Here is a 19,519-nt window from a genome sequence, read left to right as displayed (position 1 = left end):
AGGGCAGCATCCCCACATCCCAGCTGTGTCCCGTGCCACCCCAGGGGACTGACAGCCCCCTCACAGTGACAACCACAGCCAGCCACTGGTGTCATTTCACTTCAAGAACAAAAACCTGATGGGACGCACTCTCTCTGCAGCCCCAAATGCTGTGGGGATGGATGCAGAGGCTGGTCTCAGGCTGATCAGGAAGGTCTGCCCTCCACAGCAAACCCTACCTTAGCTGGGTTGCTTTTATTAACAGAGTGTATCAAGCCATGATGTCAGAGCATGAAGTTATTCCCTTTCTAAGGGGGGGAGAAAGGGGAAACCCTCTTATTAAGGTTGAGATTTCAGCAGCCCACGCTGCTGCTCAGAGGCCTGATTCTCCAAATCTCCTAGTGAAAGCTCAGTGACATATCATTCACACAGTCAGACTTCACTGTGTAAACTAAAATACCCCTCTACACAGCCCCACTGCTGCATCCTCCTCCCGAAAACAGGGCTGAAGGATTTCCCTCCACCAAAAGCCCTGTAGCGAACGCAGGTTTTGGCATTTGCGCAGTTAAGACCACACAAGCCCATTCTCCACAACTCTGCCCCTCCGCTGCGGAGAGAAAACAGGAGGGGCGGCTCTTTTGTCTATTTTGGGTAAGAAACCAGTGAGCACTGTCAGCGCTCTTACATAATTGGGACGGACCCCCCTGCGTGCAGGGCGCATCACCTCACATCGCCTCGCACTGCATCACGGTGCATCGCGTTGCGTTGCATCGCATTGAGGCCATCTTCACCGCGGAGACTCTCGGGGAGGGGAGGCGGGGGAGATGGGGACTAAACCTCAGTTTGAAACAAAATCTCTCCCGTGTGTTACAGTTCCCAAAACTAGGGAGGAAAAAAACCAAAAAACCAAACCATTTTTGTCTCCTGGGCAGGAAAAGTGTTAGTCATTCTGGCAGTGCAGCTGCTAGGGAAAAAGCACTGCTCTCCTGAGCTGGCAGCACAGGCAGACTTCCGAAGGAAAACCCTCAGCAAACAGCCATAAATAACTGGGAAGAGGAAACTGGAGGCTGGATTATGGGATGGAGATTTAATAACTCCCTGCTCTGCCCGCAATAAAAGCCGATCAGAAAGCAAATCTCAGCCTTATCCGAAGGGAAGCTCTGGAGGGGCCAGCAGGGACAGAGACGGGAGCTGCCGGCAGCACCCAGCCAGACACGCAGCCTCCCATGGCTGCAGCCCCGTGGGAGATCGGTGCCAGCCCTTCCCGGGGAATGGCGGAGAGCAGGAGCAATTTCAGGCAGGCAGTTGTGTGGGCAAGGAGCAGAAAACACTTCTCTATTTAGCTGCCGTTTCAGAACCACCCCCCCAGGAACGGCATCTTCCCAGAGTGCCACTACGGGAGCCCTCCAAAAATTCAACCTTTTTTTTTTTTTTTTTTTTTTCTCTCTCCTTAAAAAAATCCAGCCAGCCAGAATCTTTGAGCAATTTTTTTTTTTAAATAGGATTTCATAATCCAAACCATATGCATGTCATTTCTCTTGGTCTCACAGGAAAGGTACTTTTGCACTTGGGGAAAATAAGTTTCTGAAAATCCAGCCATCGCAGCAGTCTCCACGGAAAGTAGTGAATTATAAGTGCATAATGAAACAGGCAGTACTAAGGGCCATTCCTTAAATGCATGCTTCATTCCCTGGACACTGACAACAGTCAATGGTATCCAAGAAGAGAGCACTCCCACAACAATTTCAGAAATCATTAGCACCTAGTTTACTGACACAACCTTTTCATGAAAACCCTTCACCATGTAAACATTTTTCTGCAGAGCTAATCGTACTCCATACTCCTTTCAGCATCAGGAAGATACATCAGGAGCCAAGGCATGTTAAAACAAGTAGTTTAGACATCCTGAAACAGCGCTTACTTATAATTTATCAGGTTGGTTCCTAAAAAGCCTTTATACTGGCAGGTTACCACTACGGGGCTTTTTCTGATGCCAGTTGCTACATTTTACACCCCATTCCATTACGTTCTTTCCAAGGTTAAATGATATTTAAATGTCATTCTTGAGTTGCAAGACTTTTTTCTTCTCTCATCAGGTAATACAACAAAAAGCTACTGTTCCCCTGACAAACAGAAACCAGGCAACTCCTGGAGGCTCTCTTTGCTGGGGCCAGCTACTGCAGGTATAAACCTGTTGGAAAGAAAAGGTACTCTAAAGCGGTTTTACAAAAGCTCTCCTGCACACAGACCAGTGGCACAGATGCCAGGGATACTTTGTGAATGGGAGTCAGCCTTTTAGAGAAAGAGGGCCTCAGTTTGGGTTGTGCAAAGTCCACTGCCACAGCAAGGATGCTGAGCTCCTGATGATGCCACTGAAGGATCACAAACATTCAGGGAAAAGATGTTTTCAAAAACATCTGGATAATTTATCTTGCTTGAGGTAAAACTATGCACGTATTTATATGGTACAGAGCATCATTTGTTGGTTTGCTTCTGCACACTAGGGTTACGTGCATGTGCCCATACACATGATTTCATAGGAAAATGCCCCCTTGCAGGGGCTGCAGGGCCACAGGGCTGCCAGCATGCAATGAACAACCCGCATCTTCTGCACTAAACGTCCACCTTGCCTATTCCTCCTGCTGGCCACAACTCATCTTGAAAAATCATAGAACCATAGAATGGTTTGAGTTAGAAGGGACCTTAAAGCTCATCTAGTTCCAACTGCCTTGCCACATCCAGGGACACCTTCCGCTAGACCAAGTTGCTCAAAGCCCCACCCAACCTGGCACTGAACACTTCCAAAAGTTTTCTGGACAACCTGTTCCAGTGCCACACCACCCTTCACAGTAAAGAATTTCTTCCTAATATCTAATCTAATCTACCCTCTTCCAGTTTAAAGCCATTCCCCCTTGTCCTGTCACTATATGCCCTTGTTAAAAAGTCCCTCTCCAGATTTCTTGTAGGTCCCTTTAGGCACTGGAAGGTGCTTTAAGGTCACTCCAGAGCGTTCTCTTCTCCTGGCTGAACAAGCTCAGCTCTCTCAGCCTGTCTTCATAGGAAAGGTGCTCCAGCCCTCTGAGCATCTTCATGTTCCAGAAACTGCAACTTTGAAAAAAATTACTCTCAAGCTTAAGGGGGTGTATAAACCCAGCAAAACCAGTATGGAAGCACAAGTTCTTAGACACAGGGTATCCTGAGGGCCTGAAATCACCAGACCCATCTGTGCCTCTCAGCAAGGTTCCTACCATAGAAAGACAGCACTGAGCATAGTGCCATGCAGGAATGGGAACCCAAAAAAAAAAAGAAGGGAACAGGATCACAAAGAAGGATGTTCAGCCTTGGTGGAGACCCGGTAACAAATACATTCCCAAATTCACCTCATTTGTACTTTTAACTGGTTCACACCCCTCCTGTGACCCACAGCAGCATCCTCAAGGTTACCTGCCACCTGTGCTTCCAAATGCTGGGCAGATGGCTGCTACGGACCAGTGAGGCAGAGGAGTAGCTGCTGTGGCCTGGAGCCCCATGGGGCAGAGTAGGGAAGAGGGCAACACCTTGGTCGGCAGCCCCCAGCCACACACACATACCAGCAGAAAGTGCTGCTCTTCCGGAAGCAAAGAGGAGAGGGAGGGATCTGAAACGATGCCATGTAGGCACGTATTCCCATAAGCGGCACGCTGTGATGGAGCACAAACCTCACAAGCAGCATGCCGAGACAGAGTAAAAACCCTTTTTCCCTGCAGGGAACCAGGAAGCAGAGCCCAGTGGCTCCAGGGCAGCAGAACTGTGGGGCAGAGCCTCTGACTGCTGCAGAAACCCTCCCTACAGGACAGTCAAAAGTGAGGGGGCTCAATATCCGTTCCAAAAGGATATAAACAGGAAGAGATGTCTTACATCTTACATCCTCCCAAACCAGTAGCCTGCCTTTTTTTCTTTTTTATTGGATTTTTATTTTATTTTTCAGACAAAACCAGATTGATCCATAAGAACGCTTTACAGTTCCCTAGCCAAACAATTCCCATGCCATCAGACAATAGCAGCCCCATGGTGCCAAACCAGCCTGCAACAAATAACGCCCGGGAACACCACTTTCCCCTGTGCCTGCATGCTCCCACCACGCCTTCCCCACACAGCCTTCCTGCAGGTCCTCAGCCAGTGCGCACCCTTGTGCTTATCTTGGGTTTCTAAATATAACAGGTACAGCAAGACAGAGAAGGCCTTACCCAAGCATGCAAGCCTGGCACCAGCAGCAGCATTTACAAATCCTCCAGGAAAAGGAAAATAAGGAAAAGGGAGAACTACATACACAACGCCAGAAGGTGCAGAAAGCTACACGCTGTGCAAAGCCTTCAGCTCCTCACAACAACCGCAGGGCGGAAAAGCAAAAGACCTAAACCACAGAAAGAGATGTGGAAAATATGGGGTGCTGCCTTGGGTTTTATCCAAGAGAGGAGTTGGCATGGATGAGCATGGCTGGAGTGAGGCAGGAGGAGCCACCACATGCTGGAGATGGAGTCTCCCCAGACAAAGCCAGAAGCCCAAAGGAAGGAGATGCTCTCCAGCCAGGCCAAGCCCTGAGACCACTACAAATCAGCCTTGCTGACGCTGAGGCTTCCCCAAAATATTTTAGGGATGCCTTCAAACAGGTGCTCAGCCATGCACCTAGGTGGGTCACGCAGCACTGCTGGAGGTGGCAGAAGGGAAGCCTCTGCTTCCTGACGTCAACATGGCTCTGAGACAGGGCTGGGTGATATTCGCAATTATTTTCCCAATTTGTGCCCCTGCATCCCTAGCCCCAGGCTCTCCGCTCCCTACAGCACTGCAATATGCTCAGCCAGGACCTAACTGCCATGTTTTTATTTATGCTATACTCTACACCCATTTCCTTGTAGCAGTGCTAAATCACAGGGCTATACCAACCCTGTGCAGCAGTCTCCTAATGCTAAAGGAAAAGCAGCCCATAGAAATACTACTTCTTATTAAGCACAACTGACAACCACTTCCCGAAAATTCAGAACCTGCAGTGACACATAATTCAAAAACTGCCTGCTCTTTGCCTTCGTCACCCCTGTGCTGGAATGACAGATGCCCACAGGCACCCTGTGGAAGAAGGGGAAGTCCCCTCTCCAGGAATGTTGGTGCCTCCTACAAACCCGAAAGGCCATCACCACTAGCCTTTTTGTCAAAGCCCCCCAGCTCCTGCCTGCTTTGCCGAGCTCCGTTTCCGCGGCCTGGCCCGCTGTGCATCTCCCGCGCCCGGCAGCCTCCACACCGAGCCCCTCCTCCGCTCTCCACCGGGGATGCTTTGGGAGCCCGTCTGGGCTTAAAAACGGGTTTATTCCCCTTTCTCCCACAGCACGGTCGCTACGGGCACAAAGCGAGAAAACCAACAGGAACAAAAAACCAATTAAAATATAAAAAAAAGGATCTGTGCGGGGGGCGCAGCCCTCCGTCGGAGGGGTCCATCTACCTTTTTGACCTGATCCTCCTTCAGCTCCGTGAAGTAGTAGGCCAGGAGTTGGGCGGCGATCATCCTGCCGGCTGCAGCGGTCGGCTCCGCGCACACAGCGATGCGGCGCCCGGGGATGGCCGCGCTGCCGCCGCCGCAGCACCTCCCCTTCCTCCTCCCTCCTCCTCCTCCTCGGGGCCGGCCCCGGCCCCGCCCGCAGCCCCGCTCCCACAGCCGGACGGCACGAATCCCTCTCGGTGTTATTCCTGGCAGGCAGAGCCGGGAGGAGCAGGAGGAGGGCAACGCCCTGCCGTACCCTGAAGGCTCTTTCACAGCAGCCTTGGAGACAGGCTGCTGAAGGCTTCCCGCCGCTCTTGAACTCTGCTGTGGTACGGGAAGAGTAAACTGAAAAGGAAAATAAATAAATAAATAAATAAACAAACCAACCAACCAAAAGGAAAATAACTAACTAACCAAATAAATAAACCAACCCTAAACCAAAAATGTTTCCGGAAGAGCCTCTGCGCTCAGAAATCTTTGAGAAAATAGCAAAACGGCTGGAACCTCTACTGTACCAAACATCCCCACCTGGGTGTAATGCTTTCTCCAGAGCGAGCAGGACCCGGCCTGGACCCCCTAGGCTCCTGGCTGAGCTGCTATGAGACTTGCAGGACCGGGAGGGGATGTTTGGTATGTTTTGGAAGCAGATAACTGCTTTGACAGTTGTACTTTTGGGGACCTCACATTTGTATTCCATTAGCAAAATCCCCACATCAAGTATACTGACGGACAGAACTTCTCCTCCCTTTGTGTGCTGCCCACATTTTTGCCATGTTGAAGTGCATTCCCCAGCACCCCAAGGAGGCATCCACCACTGTGAGGGCCCTGCACGCATATAAGCAAAGCGACACAATGCCCCTCCAAAAGCTGAAGGCCAAATGCAGATGCCAAGGTGACACATGTCAGCAGCTCACAGGGCTTTTGCCTGAGCCCTTGTCAGTCCATGGGGAACTTGTCAGTCCAAGGAACACATACTCATGCAAACGCTGGTGATACTGGAGGCGTGATTTGCATAGAGATTGTCTACCAAAGTCTAAGTGATTAAAAACCTGTTTCTTGAGTTTCCGGCTTCCTTTTCAGTGCTACTTCAAATGATTGCACTGGCCAAAATCAAGAGCTACTTTGGCAGACATATCCTCCTTTAGATTGCCCTAGTTGCTGCAGGCAGGGTGGACAGGACTTCCTTCCCCACCTTGCTGCATTAGATTTAAATTCATTCTCAGAGAGATTTTCATCGAGCATTTCACTGATCTGCATGTGTTACTCCTGCTCAGTTTTTTGGCAAGCTAATGAGCAAACATGCCTGCGGTCTCCAGCCTGCCTCACTGCAGGCACAGCAGCATCTCCCTGCGACCAGGCACGGTTGGAGCTCGCAGGCAACACAGAAACGTGGGGCTGAGAGGCATCATCCTGACAGTGTCTGGCAACATCACCCAATCCCTTACACAGGCTGATCAAGCTCTCACTCAAATGTAACTCACTGTTCAGCCACACTCACCTTCTGCCAGTTAGAAACTATTTTTAATTCTCAGCCCAGGCTCACTCCTGTTTAAGATTTGTCATCTGTTAAACCTTGTCCTTCAGCTGAAATTACTCTCCTTGCTCTCATATTCTATAAATAGAGGGGAAAGTAACCATATACATCCTCAGCTTTTGCTTCACTGGGAAAGACAGACCTGGCTCTTTTTTAGTCTCCTTTTCCTGAGAAGCCCAGGCTGGTTTAATAGCCTTTTTCCTCACTTGCTCCAGCCTGAACTCATCTCTATTGAACAAGCAGCTAAAGTTGGGTAAGTTATTCCAGAGAAGGCAAAACCCCTTGTGCTAACATTCACAGTTCTCCTACTGGAAATACATCACCAATCCCCTTCCCATTAACAAGCACAAACCCTGAGGCTCCCAAGCTTAACTGGGACACCAAGATTCCCCCATACCTTCAGCCACCGCCCCCAGGAGATGGCAGACCTTTCACCCCATGTCAAAAAACCCTCCTTGTTCCTATTTCCCCAACATGGCAATGGCCAACAGAGACATCCTCACCAAAAAGCTGCTCTGCAGCAGCCCAAATAAAAGCAAAAAGCTTTAGAAGCAAAAAGCCACTTTCTGCATGTGTGCATTTATATTTGCCTTTTGTTGCTGTATGAACACCACCTGGCAGTGTTCAATTCCCACAGGCTCTATGTTAGTGGAGTTGTCTGTGCAGGAGGTTTACAACCCTTACTCTCTATCCCCTCCAGCTCGGATACCTAAATACATGATACTCCCCCAGTTACCTGCAGGAATGCTTACTCATTCAGCTAAAACGCTTTGTCACAAGTTTAAATTGTTTTCAACTAATCTTTGACCAAAGAAAGCAATTCAAACCATCTCCTCTGGCTCTCAAGGAATTTGAATTAGCCAACTAATTTGGCTAATTTGGGAGAGTTTGGGATGTCCAAAATACTCAAAGTGGTTATGAATAAGAATGGTCCTCTCTTTAACATACCTGTCTTAGGAATGTGCAAGCAGTTGCTGAGCATGGCATTCAGGGAAAACGAACTCTACAACCTAAAAACCATTAGAGAAAAAGTAACAGTCCATCCAAGGAAAAACAGCTGCTGTGTTTGAACTTCTAATATTTTTAAACCGCTCCTTGCAAGGATAAGTAAGAGTGCATGACCAGCTTTGATGCTGTAACCAGTGCTGGGATGAATAAGCTTTCGTCCTACCGGGGAGCTGGAAGAGCAGCTAAATATCCCTGCAGACACCCAAGCCATTTGCAAGCCCTCTTTGCATTGCCAGGCCAGCAGTGAGCACATAGGTGTTATTTTGGGGGGGCCTGGGAGGAGCTGTGCACAGGCTGCCCTGCAAGACCAACCAGATCTTCATCTTTACCTCTGCGACTCTCACATACTTCCTTACCATCTAGCCCTGGGTTTTCCCTTCTGCTTTACTGGAAGAGATCAATTCAGCAGCCAATTAATTACCAGCACCTAATGTACACTGCCAGGCATCCAGCAGGCTATTTTGAAAGCCACTGTCCTTTAAGACAAATTACTGGAGGCTGAATGTGACACCTGATGACTTGCAGCTATTTTGATTGTGCTCTAATCATATTGTCCAGGTTTGACTGTACTGAAGTGTTTCAAATGACTGAAGTAATTCTGTGCATCAGGTCTTCAGGATGTAGAGGTTTGGGGTTTTTTCTGCTTTACCCATTTCTTCATTAAATGTTTACTGCTCTATACAAGTCTGCATTCAGATTTGATGCCTATACAATGAGGGGATTTTGTTTTTAATCATGTCCATCACAGTTTTGATGTACACAGTTGCTAGATGCTTTCTATTTTATAAGGAAACAATGAAGTTGTAGCTGTGTTTCTTGTTCTTTTTTTAAGTGTCTGGAAAATGACCCATCCACTTTTCCCCACATTGCATTTTTCTTTCAAAATGCTTAAAGCAAAGTGAAAGAAAGCAACATCTCTAAGAAACTAGTTCCCAGTTCATGACAGCACCTCTGACTAACAAGGGAATTTTTAAGTAGTCTTTGAAGCTCCCATTCCAGGGTAGGAAACTACGTGTTTGCACAGAAATAATCATCATTCATTTGTGCTGAACTTGGTGCAGAAGCTACTAAGAAAATCCAAAAGCAGCAGAGATATTGATTTGATAAGCAATTAAGCCGAACAAGGTTAAATGCATTATGCAATTTCACCTTGCCAGGAGGCACAGCAAGCAGACACTACCACGCAGCCAGCCATGACGCTTTATCTCGTATTTCCCCTAGTAAGAAACAAGATGAGCTAGGAAGGCCTTGAGGGGAGCTCCTTCCATGCACAGGAAAGGCCATGCCACATGCAGATGGAGCTGCACAGACTTAGAAAGTGGGTTTTATGCTCCTGGTAGAGCATACTAGGCATATGTTTCCAAAAGATGAGCACTTTATCTGGGAAACATGGAGGCACTGGATAAACAAAGAGCCAGGACAGGCTCAGTGCATCTCACGGAGCTAACCATCACAGGTTTTGCCTCCATCCAAACACTGGCAGGGCTTGAAGCCAGGGACTGCATGTGCCTGTTGGGTCCTGCTCTGGCAAGTGTATTCAGAGAGAGGATGGCCACCACCGGCCCCAGGAAAGCAGGATCTTGCCCTCTGGTGACAAAGGCTGAGGACTGCCAGTGCTGATGACTGGCTAACAGCTGGTTTGGGTTTTTTTTTTTAATTTATAATTTTGTTTTATATTTATATTATACACTTCATACAAATAAATCTTTATGTATTATCAACATTATAATTTATAATTAAATTAATTAAATTAAGAAGCTAACAGCATTTTCCATGCCTGACAGCATACCCAGACCATTGTGCGCTGTCACTGCCATACACCCATCACTGTTACCGAATGCCACAGCACAGGTCTGTGGCACACACAGAGGTCTGTGCCCAGCCCCAACGCTGTCCTCATTGGGTCCCCCCAGGGAGCAGACAGGGCACAGAGCCCATGTGATACTGGGGAAAACACAAGAAATCATCCCTTATACTTTGTCCCCTGCCTCTCAAGAGGGTTGCCACAATACCCAGCGTATTTTAGGCACCAAGACTAACAGGGAATCCTGACCTGTTTTGTTGGAGTTGCTCAAGAGGGAGAACAAGCTACTTTTTAATAAAGTCCCTTTGGAACGATTTTAGCACCATTCACCGAGCTGAGCTTCTGAGGCCAAATGACACTAGTCAGGGCTATGGCTTTCAAGACTTAAATCCTAGTGACCTCCAAAGACAAGGCAGTATTTCTGTAAGCTGTGTACTACACATCTAAGGATCACAAACAGCCATGTCTAGACTGTGGCCATGATGAGAGGAGAGTGGAGAAGGAAGCAAATCCAGCAAAGGAGGAGCACTGTCTACTGGTTTAGACAGGAACAGAGACTCCTGGAACAGATGGAGAGTCCCTGTGTCTCACCTCCTCACATGTGAACATCAGCAGATGTGGGGAGCTGAGACATTTTTTATTTTTATTTCGTTAAAGTAGTTGCTGTTCTTCAGCATCAGATGGATGCAGAGAACATGACCCCCACAAAACCAAGAGGCGCAAACCAGAAAGCAGATAAATGGAAGACCAAACCCTATGGTTTACAATAAAGTCTCGCTATTTGGGAGGCCTGGCTGGTGATTTCTTTCTAAACCTCTTGGTGATGGCAATCTTCATTAGATTGGGGGCAAACGCAATTACTCCATTGTTAGTTAACTGATACTTCCAAAAGCTATGGGCTACACTGCAAAGGAGTTTCTGACTCCAAATCCTACATGGGGAAGAGGAAACAGCTCCCTGGAGTCGCACCACCACAGACGTTGCTAAAAACTCTATGTTCTTTAGTGGTTTCTTGTGCATTGTTTCAAGAGAAAAAAGAAAAATTAAAAAAAACCACTACAATAACCATCACCAAAAAAAAAAGGGGGGGAGGGGCAAAAAAACCCCAAAACCCCCAATGCACATGAGAAGGCACTAAAGGCAGCACAGCTGAAGTTTCACGGCTTAAGGGAAGGATTAACAGCACTGTTTGTGTCCAAACCTCCCTTGCTGGCTGGAGGTGAAGTAGGATGAGGAGAGGCATTTCCCTACTGTAGGGAGAGGAACCTGTTATCTGGTATTTTATGATGTTTAAAAGCTACTTGAAACCCCAAACACTGTCCCATGATGCATTCCTTCCCCGCAGCAGTGTACACAGCAGCTGCTGTAGGGGCAGCTCACTCACAGCATGGTCTTCCTAGTGCTTCAGATATCCCCAAAAAGCAGCACAGAGACCAACTGGAAGAAACAGCCCCTTTTGCTGTGGGGCTGATGGATAAACCAGGAAACTGTTTTGTCAAAAGCTTTCATTCCCCAGCAGACAAAGTGAAGTCACTGCTGTACTAAAATACTTTGTGAATGATTACAGGCACCTCCACATCCCAAGAAGAGTCCCCAGCCATGACAACATGTCTGGCTCAGTGACAGCTCTAGGGAGTGCAGGCATAAGCCTGTGTCCACCCACAGAGCCAACAGCCATGCTGTTGTTTCCCACCAATCCCAGCCAAAGAAGTGTGTGGTTAAAGCAATGGCAAGTTAATAGTAAGCAGCCAACACAGATTACAACACGTTCTTGTCCATGCAAGATGCTGGGTCTTGTATTAATGCAAGTTACAGTTAATTAAAAGTCAAGAAGTTTTCCAACCCACTGCGGTTTTCTAACGTAGATCCAGACTGCTCACATTCCTGGGCACTTTGCATGCAAGTCTACACACTTTGCTTTATCCCTTACACACTAAACATGAAATACAAGTGTAATCCGTCCAAACTCATCTTTTTTCCCCTTCTGTCTGGATATTCACCACAACTTCTCTCTCCTCAATGCTACAACTCATTTTACAATAATCCACAAAGGAAAGCAATAACCATCCTAGTTTTCTGACTCAAGTTGGGACCCTGCATTAGTTTGACATTTTTCCCACTGAAGTGAGAATCGCTGCATCGAGCAACCACTTTTTCTAGTGTATTGGCAGTAAGTTATTATTGCAAACCATATACATGTAAAACAGACCATACACACACATGTATTTATATGCACACAGAAGCATGTCAGTCAACAAACTCAGTTTATAAGGCAATAGAAGAGCAATGGTGTTATGTTAATGAACCTAATGCTAATGAGCTGCCTTTCCTACCAGGAAGTGAAGCATTTGTTTTATTTCATAAACATCTCTTGACTCCAGCACTGGAGTCTAGGAAAAATATAGACTGCAAATTGGTTTGAAGTTGGAGAAGTCAAGGGATGAATTTAGAGTATGACAGTTTGATTCAAATCTTTTATCTTGATGAGGCAGTTCAATACCAGCTAGAGGATGTTTGCATAACCAGCAATTCACTAAAGTGATGAAGCAGTTACAATTACTTAAATAAAGGAAAATATAACCTAATTTATTCTACTATACAGAGACAGCTATCCTGAATCTGCATTCAGCTACTCACAGATCATAGAGCTCGTTCATCAAAGTTTATTCCCACACTCGTTGTGTGGGAAGAATTACAAAAACAAAGCAAATTCTTCATTCTTGCAAAAAGCAGCAGCAAACAGCTGGTTTCTGTGCACTGGTATGCGCTCTCCCAAGAAGGTTTGAATGACAGAGTCCAAATCGATGTCTTTTAACCATAGTGCATCCTTGTTGTGCAAACAGTGAAACCGTAACAAAGAGATTGTACTTTCAGCATAGAGAATGGGACCTGCCCTACCCTTTTGGCTATCCACTAATCCAAACAAGGTGATACCTCTCAATCTAGGCTAAGAGGCCAGTTTCCACTTCGTATACATCTTTCTGTCTGATCCAGCATTTGATGTTAGTGAAAATCAGTTTGCATTGCAAGCCCCACATCCACAGGGGTGCAGGCATTAGTTGCAGAGGCCTTAAGTTTGTGCTCCTTTTCCAGCAAGGCCCAGTGTAAGAGACTCTCCTCCCAGGCCAGCTTAATATCCTCGTGATACGGAGCTCTCCCCAGTACTAACTTAATGACCCCCACCCTTTAGCCCAGAAGGGGTGTGAAGCAGGTACTTACTTTGCACAATGGGGAGCAGCAGTAGCCAGGCATGCCTGGGGCGCTAGGCTCCTTCCACCTGGCCATAGCAGGAGCACCTCTTGCCATATCACATTGTCATCACAGGGGGCTGTCAACAAGAAAGGAGGCAGAACTATAGGTTTTCACATCTCCCTCCCCAACCTCAGGATGCCTCTGAAAGCCCCACGCCCCACAGACAGGTGCTCTCTTAAAAACCCATCCAGCAGCTGGGATACAGTAGATACAGACCTACGGTTAGCATCACACCAAGAGAGAGCGGAAATTGGAGGCATATGGGTTATGGACCACAAGTGTGATCTGGAGTAATGGTAGAAATGGGGAATGTGTTGGCAAAGCACAAGCCCTTGCACAGCTCTGAGATACAGTGGTGCCATGGGATTCCTACCGCATACGGGGAAGGAGAGCTGAGCAAGCAAATGCTGAGCGATAAAACACCTGAGTCCTGCTGTTTGTTATCCTAATTAGAAAAACGCGCCAAGCCTTGAAAATTCAAAATATTCACATTAAAAATCAGAACAGGAAAATGGTCATAGATGGTGAACTTGCAGCTGAGCCTTGTCCAGTAGCAACCACAGATTTTGAGCTGTAGTGTGATAATTTAGTGATACCTTTTCTTATCCAAAATCCAAGTAGGTCTCAACAGAGACTGGAGACTGATGAAAATGGCACCTTCTCTCTCCCCACCCCAACTTTTGTTCCCTCAAGCCACTCTGGCTCCCTTGGGTCTTTCTGCATGCCTGTGCCCAGGGGTGGCAGTGGGACTGAGGGGTCTCTGTGGGGAGAGGGGGATATTGGCACACACTAATAACCCTTTCTACAGTGGGGAAGGTGTTGTTTTCATTTTGTCTTTGTTTCTGACCATCACAATCTATTTTAATTAATTTTCCCTAAGTGGAATCAGTTTTGCCCATGATGGTGATCAGTGAGCCATCTCCCATCCTTATTTTCACTTGTGAGCTTCTTCCTCTTTTTTATTTCCCCATCCTGCTGAGGAAGAGACTGACAACAGGTCAGGTGAGCGTCAGGCAGACAAACACAGTCAACCTGCCACACCAGGTCGAATACAAATCTAGAAGGGATTCTGGACCCCTACTTTCGTTCTCAGATTTTCACGTGCAGAAAAAGAAGAGAGGGGATAAACATTTGTCAAAATTTCATGTATGCATCAGAAAGTTAGTTCTTATTTTAATTAAATGCATTTCTCTATCCCTCTGACCCATTCCTGGGACTAAACCTGAGTCTGGTTTCATGGCATAGCTACAAGAGATGAATGATCTAAACCAAGAAGTTTTTCTTGTCATCTCAGTGCTTTGAATGGGCAACTCAGCTCTATGGGCTTCCCAGTCCACAGCTTTGCCCCTAGATTTCAGCAGCAGTCCCCAGTATTCACTGTGACAACCCATAACCCCATCCTACTTGTCTTGCCCTTCCTTCCCTGACAAAGATATATGTTTTGGCAAAGCCGAAGTATCCTCACAAAAGCCACAGAATCTTAGGCCACTACAGTTCGTCCCCTGCTAGTTCCTTTGACAGCTGCCATGAGTTTACCATACTGTCTGGGATCTGACCCAGCATTGTAGACCCTCAGGGCACCTCTCTCTCCCAGCAGGATTACAGATATCTCTGCTCTAATATTTGATATTGATACAGACAAATGTTTTAATCACGACTTTCATCTATAACCATGTTTTGGACAAATAACAGCAACAACAGGGTTTGATTTGGTCTCCTTAAAACTTTGACCAGAGCTGGGACAGTAAGTCCAAATGATTTCCAACTGCAAAACAGGAATTTGCTTAAAAATAAAACTTAATTTTTCACATACCCTTTGCTTTTATCTGGAGAGCAGTCTGGACAGTAAGACACAGCCACCAGCACAAACAGGATCCCAAATATATTTGAAGAGTAGAAGAGCCTCTCTGCAGTCGGGTGACGATGGTGCTTCATTTGGATCTGCTTTCCAAACACTTACACAGCACCCCCTTCCAATCACAACATGCCACTTTGAAATGCCAGTACCACTTAGCTCCTGAGTCTATTAGACCATGAAGCAATAAACCCAGAGAAACAAAAATAACCCAGATACCTACTTTAGCACCCAGTTGAGTTGACAGGTGTTATCCCGAGGGCTCCATGGCAAAATCATCCTCAGAAACATCATACCTTGACCTCTGCACAACAGGCAGCATGAAGTTGATTTCTAAAAACCGTAGCGTCTTCCCCAAAGGTGCTAATATTAACTATAGCCCTTTGTTTCTTTGCACTCAAGGTTTCTCCCTGTCAGCTTTCTGGCATTTGCCAGCGTGATGCACGCTTTACTGGGCAAATATTAAGCTGCAAATTCCTTCATACTTCTCTATCCACAGCATTCTGCAGCTAAAGCGCTAGCCGGCCAGCAGATGAAAATGCTACTTACTGCTTATTCCTGCTGGAGTTTGTTGAATTAAAACCTCTTTGTTTGCAAGCTGTAAACAAATTCTTCTTAATCTTTCAATAAAAAATGTCAATTATGCTCTCTAACAATGTAACTTCATTGTGATGAAAGAAGGCATTGCTATTGCTCTAATCGTGATAGCATATCAGCTGCTTTTAGAGTCAATTCCTTTTTGTGCAAAATTTAATGACCATGCAATTATTCAAATTTCAGACTAACAGACTGGGCTTTAGACCTACAGCACTGCTCCCTTGCTCTGAAAACACGCACTTGAAAGCAACAGAAAAGTCTCTAGAGCAGAATTTCTGAATTCGAAATGCAAAACACCTTCATAATTCATTCAGCATAGCCGGACTCAGGCCCATGTTAAACACAGCTACCTCATTGGAGAGCCAAGGGAAGAAAGCCAAATTCTCAGCACGCTATTGCAGGCACTTCTCAGGCCCATGGCTTTCATTTGGCTTCACCAGGAACCAGTGTTTATGTCCAGCCTTCTCGTGCCTCTCTGGTTTCGCTGCATTTCCTGCAGAATCGCTGGCCACAGCAGATGTGCCCTTCAGGCAGTTCAACTTTTTTTTTTTTTCTCATGCCAGTATTTATCCCATTTGTTTCCAGAATCAGCTGCAGCTCCCAAATCACTGTCTGTAACTTTCCGCTTTGAAGTATTCAGGACATGCCTGCTGGGAAAGCTTCTTCCTTGTTTACCTGCTCAGACCCTCAGACTTTCCCTCCATTCCCTTCTGCCACCCATTTTCTCTTCCTGCAGAGAGCTCCCCTCTACCATGAAGTTGTCCATCACCAGCTAATCTGCTCCATTAACCGCTTACATTCCAATAGCTGCTTTATTTATGCTTTCATGCAGCTGCAGCCATCCCTGGCTGCCCCAGGATCTCATCTCACCCTATAAGGTGCCTTCCCCCCCCCTGCAGAAATCCCCCTCATGCTAATCTAAGCCCTGCAGGTCTCATCCCCTCCACATCTTCCTGCTCTCCAACTCTCTGTGCAGCAAAGGACAGCTTTTTTTTGCTCCAGGAGGGGACGCAGCCTGCACTGATGAGGACAGTCCTCTACAATGGCCTTGCAGGCAGCACTCCCAATTCCACGGCTAAACAGATGGTTCAGCATCACAGTATGATTTGGCACTGGCCAAGCCAGCCCTATAAGAATGGAGACTTCTCGGGTGCACAGAAACCTTTGGTAAGCTGATCATTCAAATAGCAAGCAGCAAATTAAGAACAACAAAACTAGCCCTCCAGAAAACTAAATTGAATCAACAGCCGTAGTGGTTTTGAGAGCTGAACCCTGGTATTTCTGAAATGCCTAAGGCTGGGAGCTACATCTTGCCTCCAAATCCAAAGAAAACGGATGCCAGTAAGGCAGAACTCCCATCGCCTCCCTCCCCTTTTATCCTACCCACAGAACAATAAATTATGAACCAGTTAACTCAATTACATCCTTGAATAGTCCTTGTAATACACTGCTTTTAATGTATCACATCTTGCATTGCTGCTATCCCTTTTCCCCACTATTATGACTTTAAAGTTGTTCTGATATGCAATAACAAATTTATGGGGAAGCTTTGACTTTTGATGTGCCATACTCTTTGCACATCTCTTCCCTCTTCTCCAAACAGCCTTCCCAAAAAAAGGAGAAAAGAAAATACAGTGGCAATGAAAGAGTTTCAGTCACTCTCAGATTATTTTTTTTTAAATCTTTTTTTTTTTATAATGCAGCTTTGGCTTGGGGGTTTTTTTGTTCTTTTTTTAACTTCTGTTTTTCTGGATAAAAACAATTTTGGTTTTGGTTGGTTTGGTGTTTTTTGTTTTTTGTTTTTTTAATAAGCAGTCAGGAAAGATCAAGGGTGAAAGGACCTTCTTTCAATCCTTCCAGCAAGCTCCTGCTTGCTGAGGTTCCCTAGCATTTGGATCCTCAACTCCTACACTGAGACCTCCAGTCTGGAACCCCTTGTCCATTTTCCTGTAGCTAATTCTTTGTGCCAGTGGCAAGGGTTTTTTGGAAGAACGCATTTTTACCAGGTTTCTTACCAAATCTGTTCTCTCTTCACAGCACAAAGCTTTTACTGTCACTAGAGGTGCCTGGGCTGTGTGAGGCCCTTGGACACACAGTGCAGACTAAGTGTAAGGCTGGGTAAGGAAGGGGCTGGCATCTGGAGGAGATTAAAAAGCATGCAATGAGATGAAAGTTGTTTTGGCATTCCCCTCTCAGATAGACATGACCCGTCATGTTTACAGCACCTTCAGTGTGCACCTGCAATGTGATAGCATCAATGAGACAGGGGAAAACATTAATTAAACTTTTGGTGGTTTTATATCTTGCTTTACATCAGCTTTACAGAGTGGATGCAGTGTTGGGACAAAGCAGACGTCCAATTTCCCTTGCCATTCTCACCCCAACAGGCCATCCATAGTCATGTACATGACTAGGTCTTTTACAATTATTAAAAAATTATTAAAAAAAAAACCAACTAACTAAATAACTACCACTTGACAAGCTACCCACTTGACAAATCTGAGACATGCTCTGGATAAGCCCTCAATGACAGTCCAAGGCAGTGGAGGTTCTTTCTAGAGAAACTGTTAAGTTTACGTATAGGTAGACAACATTCCCTGAATCTCCCCTGCTCCTTGCATCTCTCTCTCCCTCTCCACCTACTGCTATGGTGATATTTTAACTGGGACTCTCAACCAAAAGCCAGCACATTTCACCAAACACAAAGAAACAAATCACACCAATACTTTCATTTTGGTATTACCTATATTTCAGCCTCAAACTCCTTTACACTGATCTGCTAATCCTATATAATATTGACTTCCGAAAAAGGAAGATTATGCTAATCAGGATTTCTGAAGGACTTACACATGATCCTATATTTACTTTTGAACTTCATCAGAGTGACAAAAGGAATATGCCACCACCAAGCTGCTGCTACATTTTCTCTGGATTACAAGTCAACCACCACCACTGTCTGAATCTATAACCACCAAAATGCGTCTCTAGCAGGCAAATCCAGATCATCTTTTCCTCACAGATGAAAGGGAACTGCAACCATCTATTGGGAGCTTCTGAAAAGCACAAACCGGAGTGCCTCCATCCAGTAATGCTTCTATCACAACCATGGTTTAAAGATCTTCCAATTTTCCAAATCAAATGTATGAACTAGGTCTGAGAAAGGATGTTCATATCTTCAAGAAGCATCTAAACAAAACCAGTAAATTCAAGAAGTACTAAACATATTGACTTGAGGGAAGACCCACAAAATACACAGAAATTAAGCATCTCAAAGCTATCACAAAAAGCAGTAGAAAAGCACATATAAGATGTGAAACTGGAAGAATCTAATTTTTTTTTAAATTGACTAACAACTTCATGTGAATTGTACTACATTTATTTCAGCATATGGTAGGCTGTGTTACATTTAATGGAAGGCCCCTACTTTTATTTTAAGCTAGGGCTTTAAACTGAATTACCACATACAATGTGCAGAGAAGGGTTTTGGTTCAGTGGCTTAAAATCTATACAAGGGAGATTGCAAGTTTGCAACAGTCCTTGAGTTTCTATATGTCAACATAATCAGGAATATGATGCTGCAACATTACCCAGATGGAGAACGTTCTGTTTTAGTCAGCTGAAGCATCAGTGTGTTTATGGGATCCCTGGGAAACTACAAGTGAAGTTTGTACCCCTGGTAAAATCCCACAGTAGCCAATCCTTCCCTTCTCCAAGGCTGCCCGGCAAATCTTTGCCCATTCCCTTTCAGAAAGCAGCAGACTTCCCAGTTTGGATGCCATCTCCCTGCCCAGCAGATGTGTATCAGAGCCGCGTGGGAACTGCCTGGCTTCCAAGCAAGCCAGCAGCTTGCACAAAAGGTAAGAGCATGCGTGTCCTGGGCCTTAGGCACCTCGACAAAAGCTGTAGGTCGCCAAGCACTTTGTGAGCAGTTTCAGGTTCATGTGATCGGATTCCACGACACCCACAGACTCAGTGGAA

The 19,519-nt window shown here is 45.9% G+C and overlaps 1 protein-coding gene across 1 annotated transcript in view; it reads right to left on the bottom strand.

Moving 5' to 3' along the window:
- LOC115608335 (hexokinase-1) overlaps window positions 1-5,601 on the bottom strand; it is a 40,473-nt gene extending 34,872 nt beyond the window's left edge. The window contains exon 1 of the mRNA XM_030487048.1: window positions 5,453-5,601. Coding sequence (XP_030342908.1) covers window positions 5,453-5,515 — 63 coding nt within the window. The 5' untranslated portion in view covers window positions 5,516-5,601. The remainder of the gene's footprint in view (window positions 1-5,452) is intronic.
- Window positions 5,602-19,519: the final 13,918 nt, after the last annotated feature.

This window comes from Strigops habroptila, chromosome 5 (assembly GCF_004027225.2).
Source record: "Strigops habroptila isolate Jane chromosome 5, bStrHab1.2.pri, whole genome shotgun sequence".
Taxonomy (NCBI): Eukaryota; Metazoa; Chordata; class Aves; order Psittaciformes; family Psittacidae; genus Strigops; species Strigops habroptila.
Note: the sequence above shows the minus strand (reverse complement) of the source record. Positions and strands in the feature narration are given on the sequence as shown.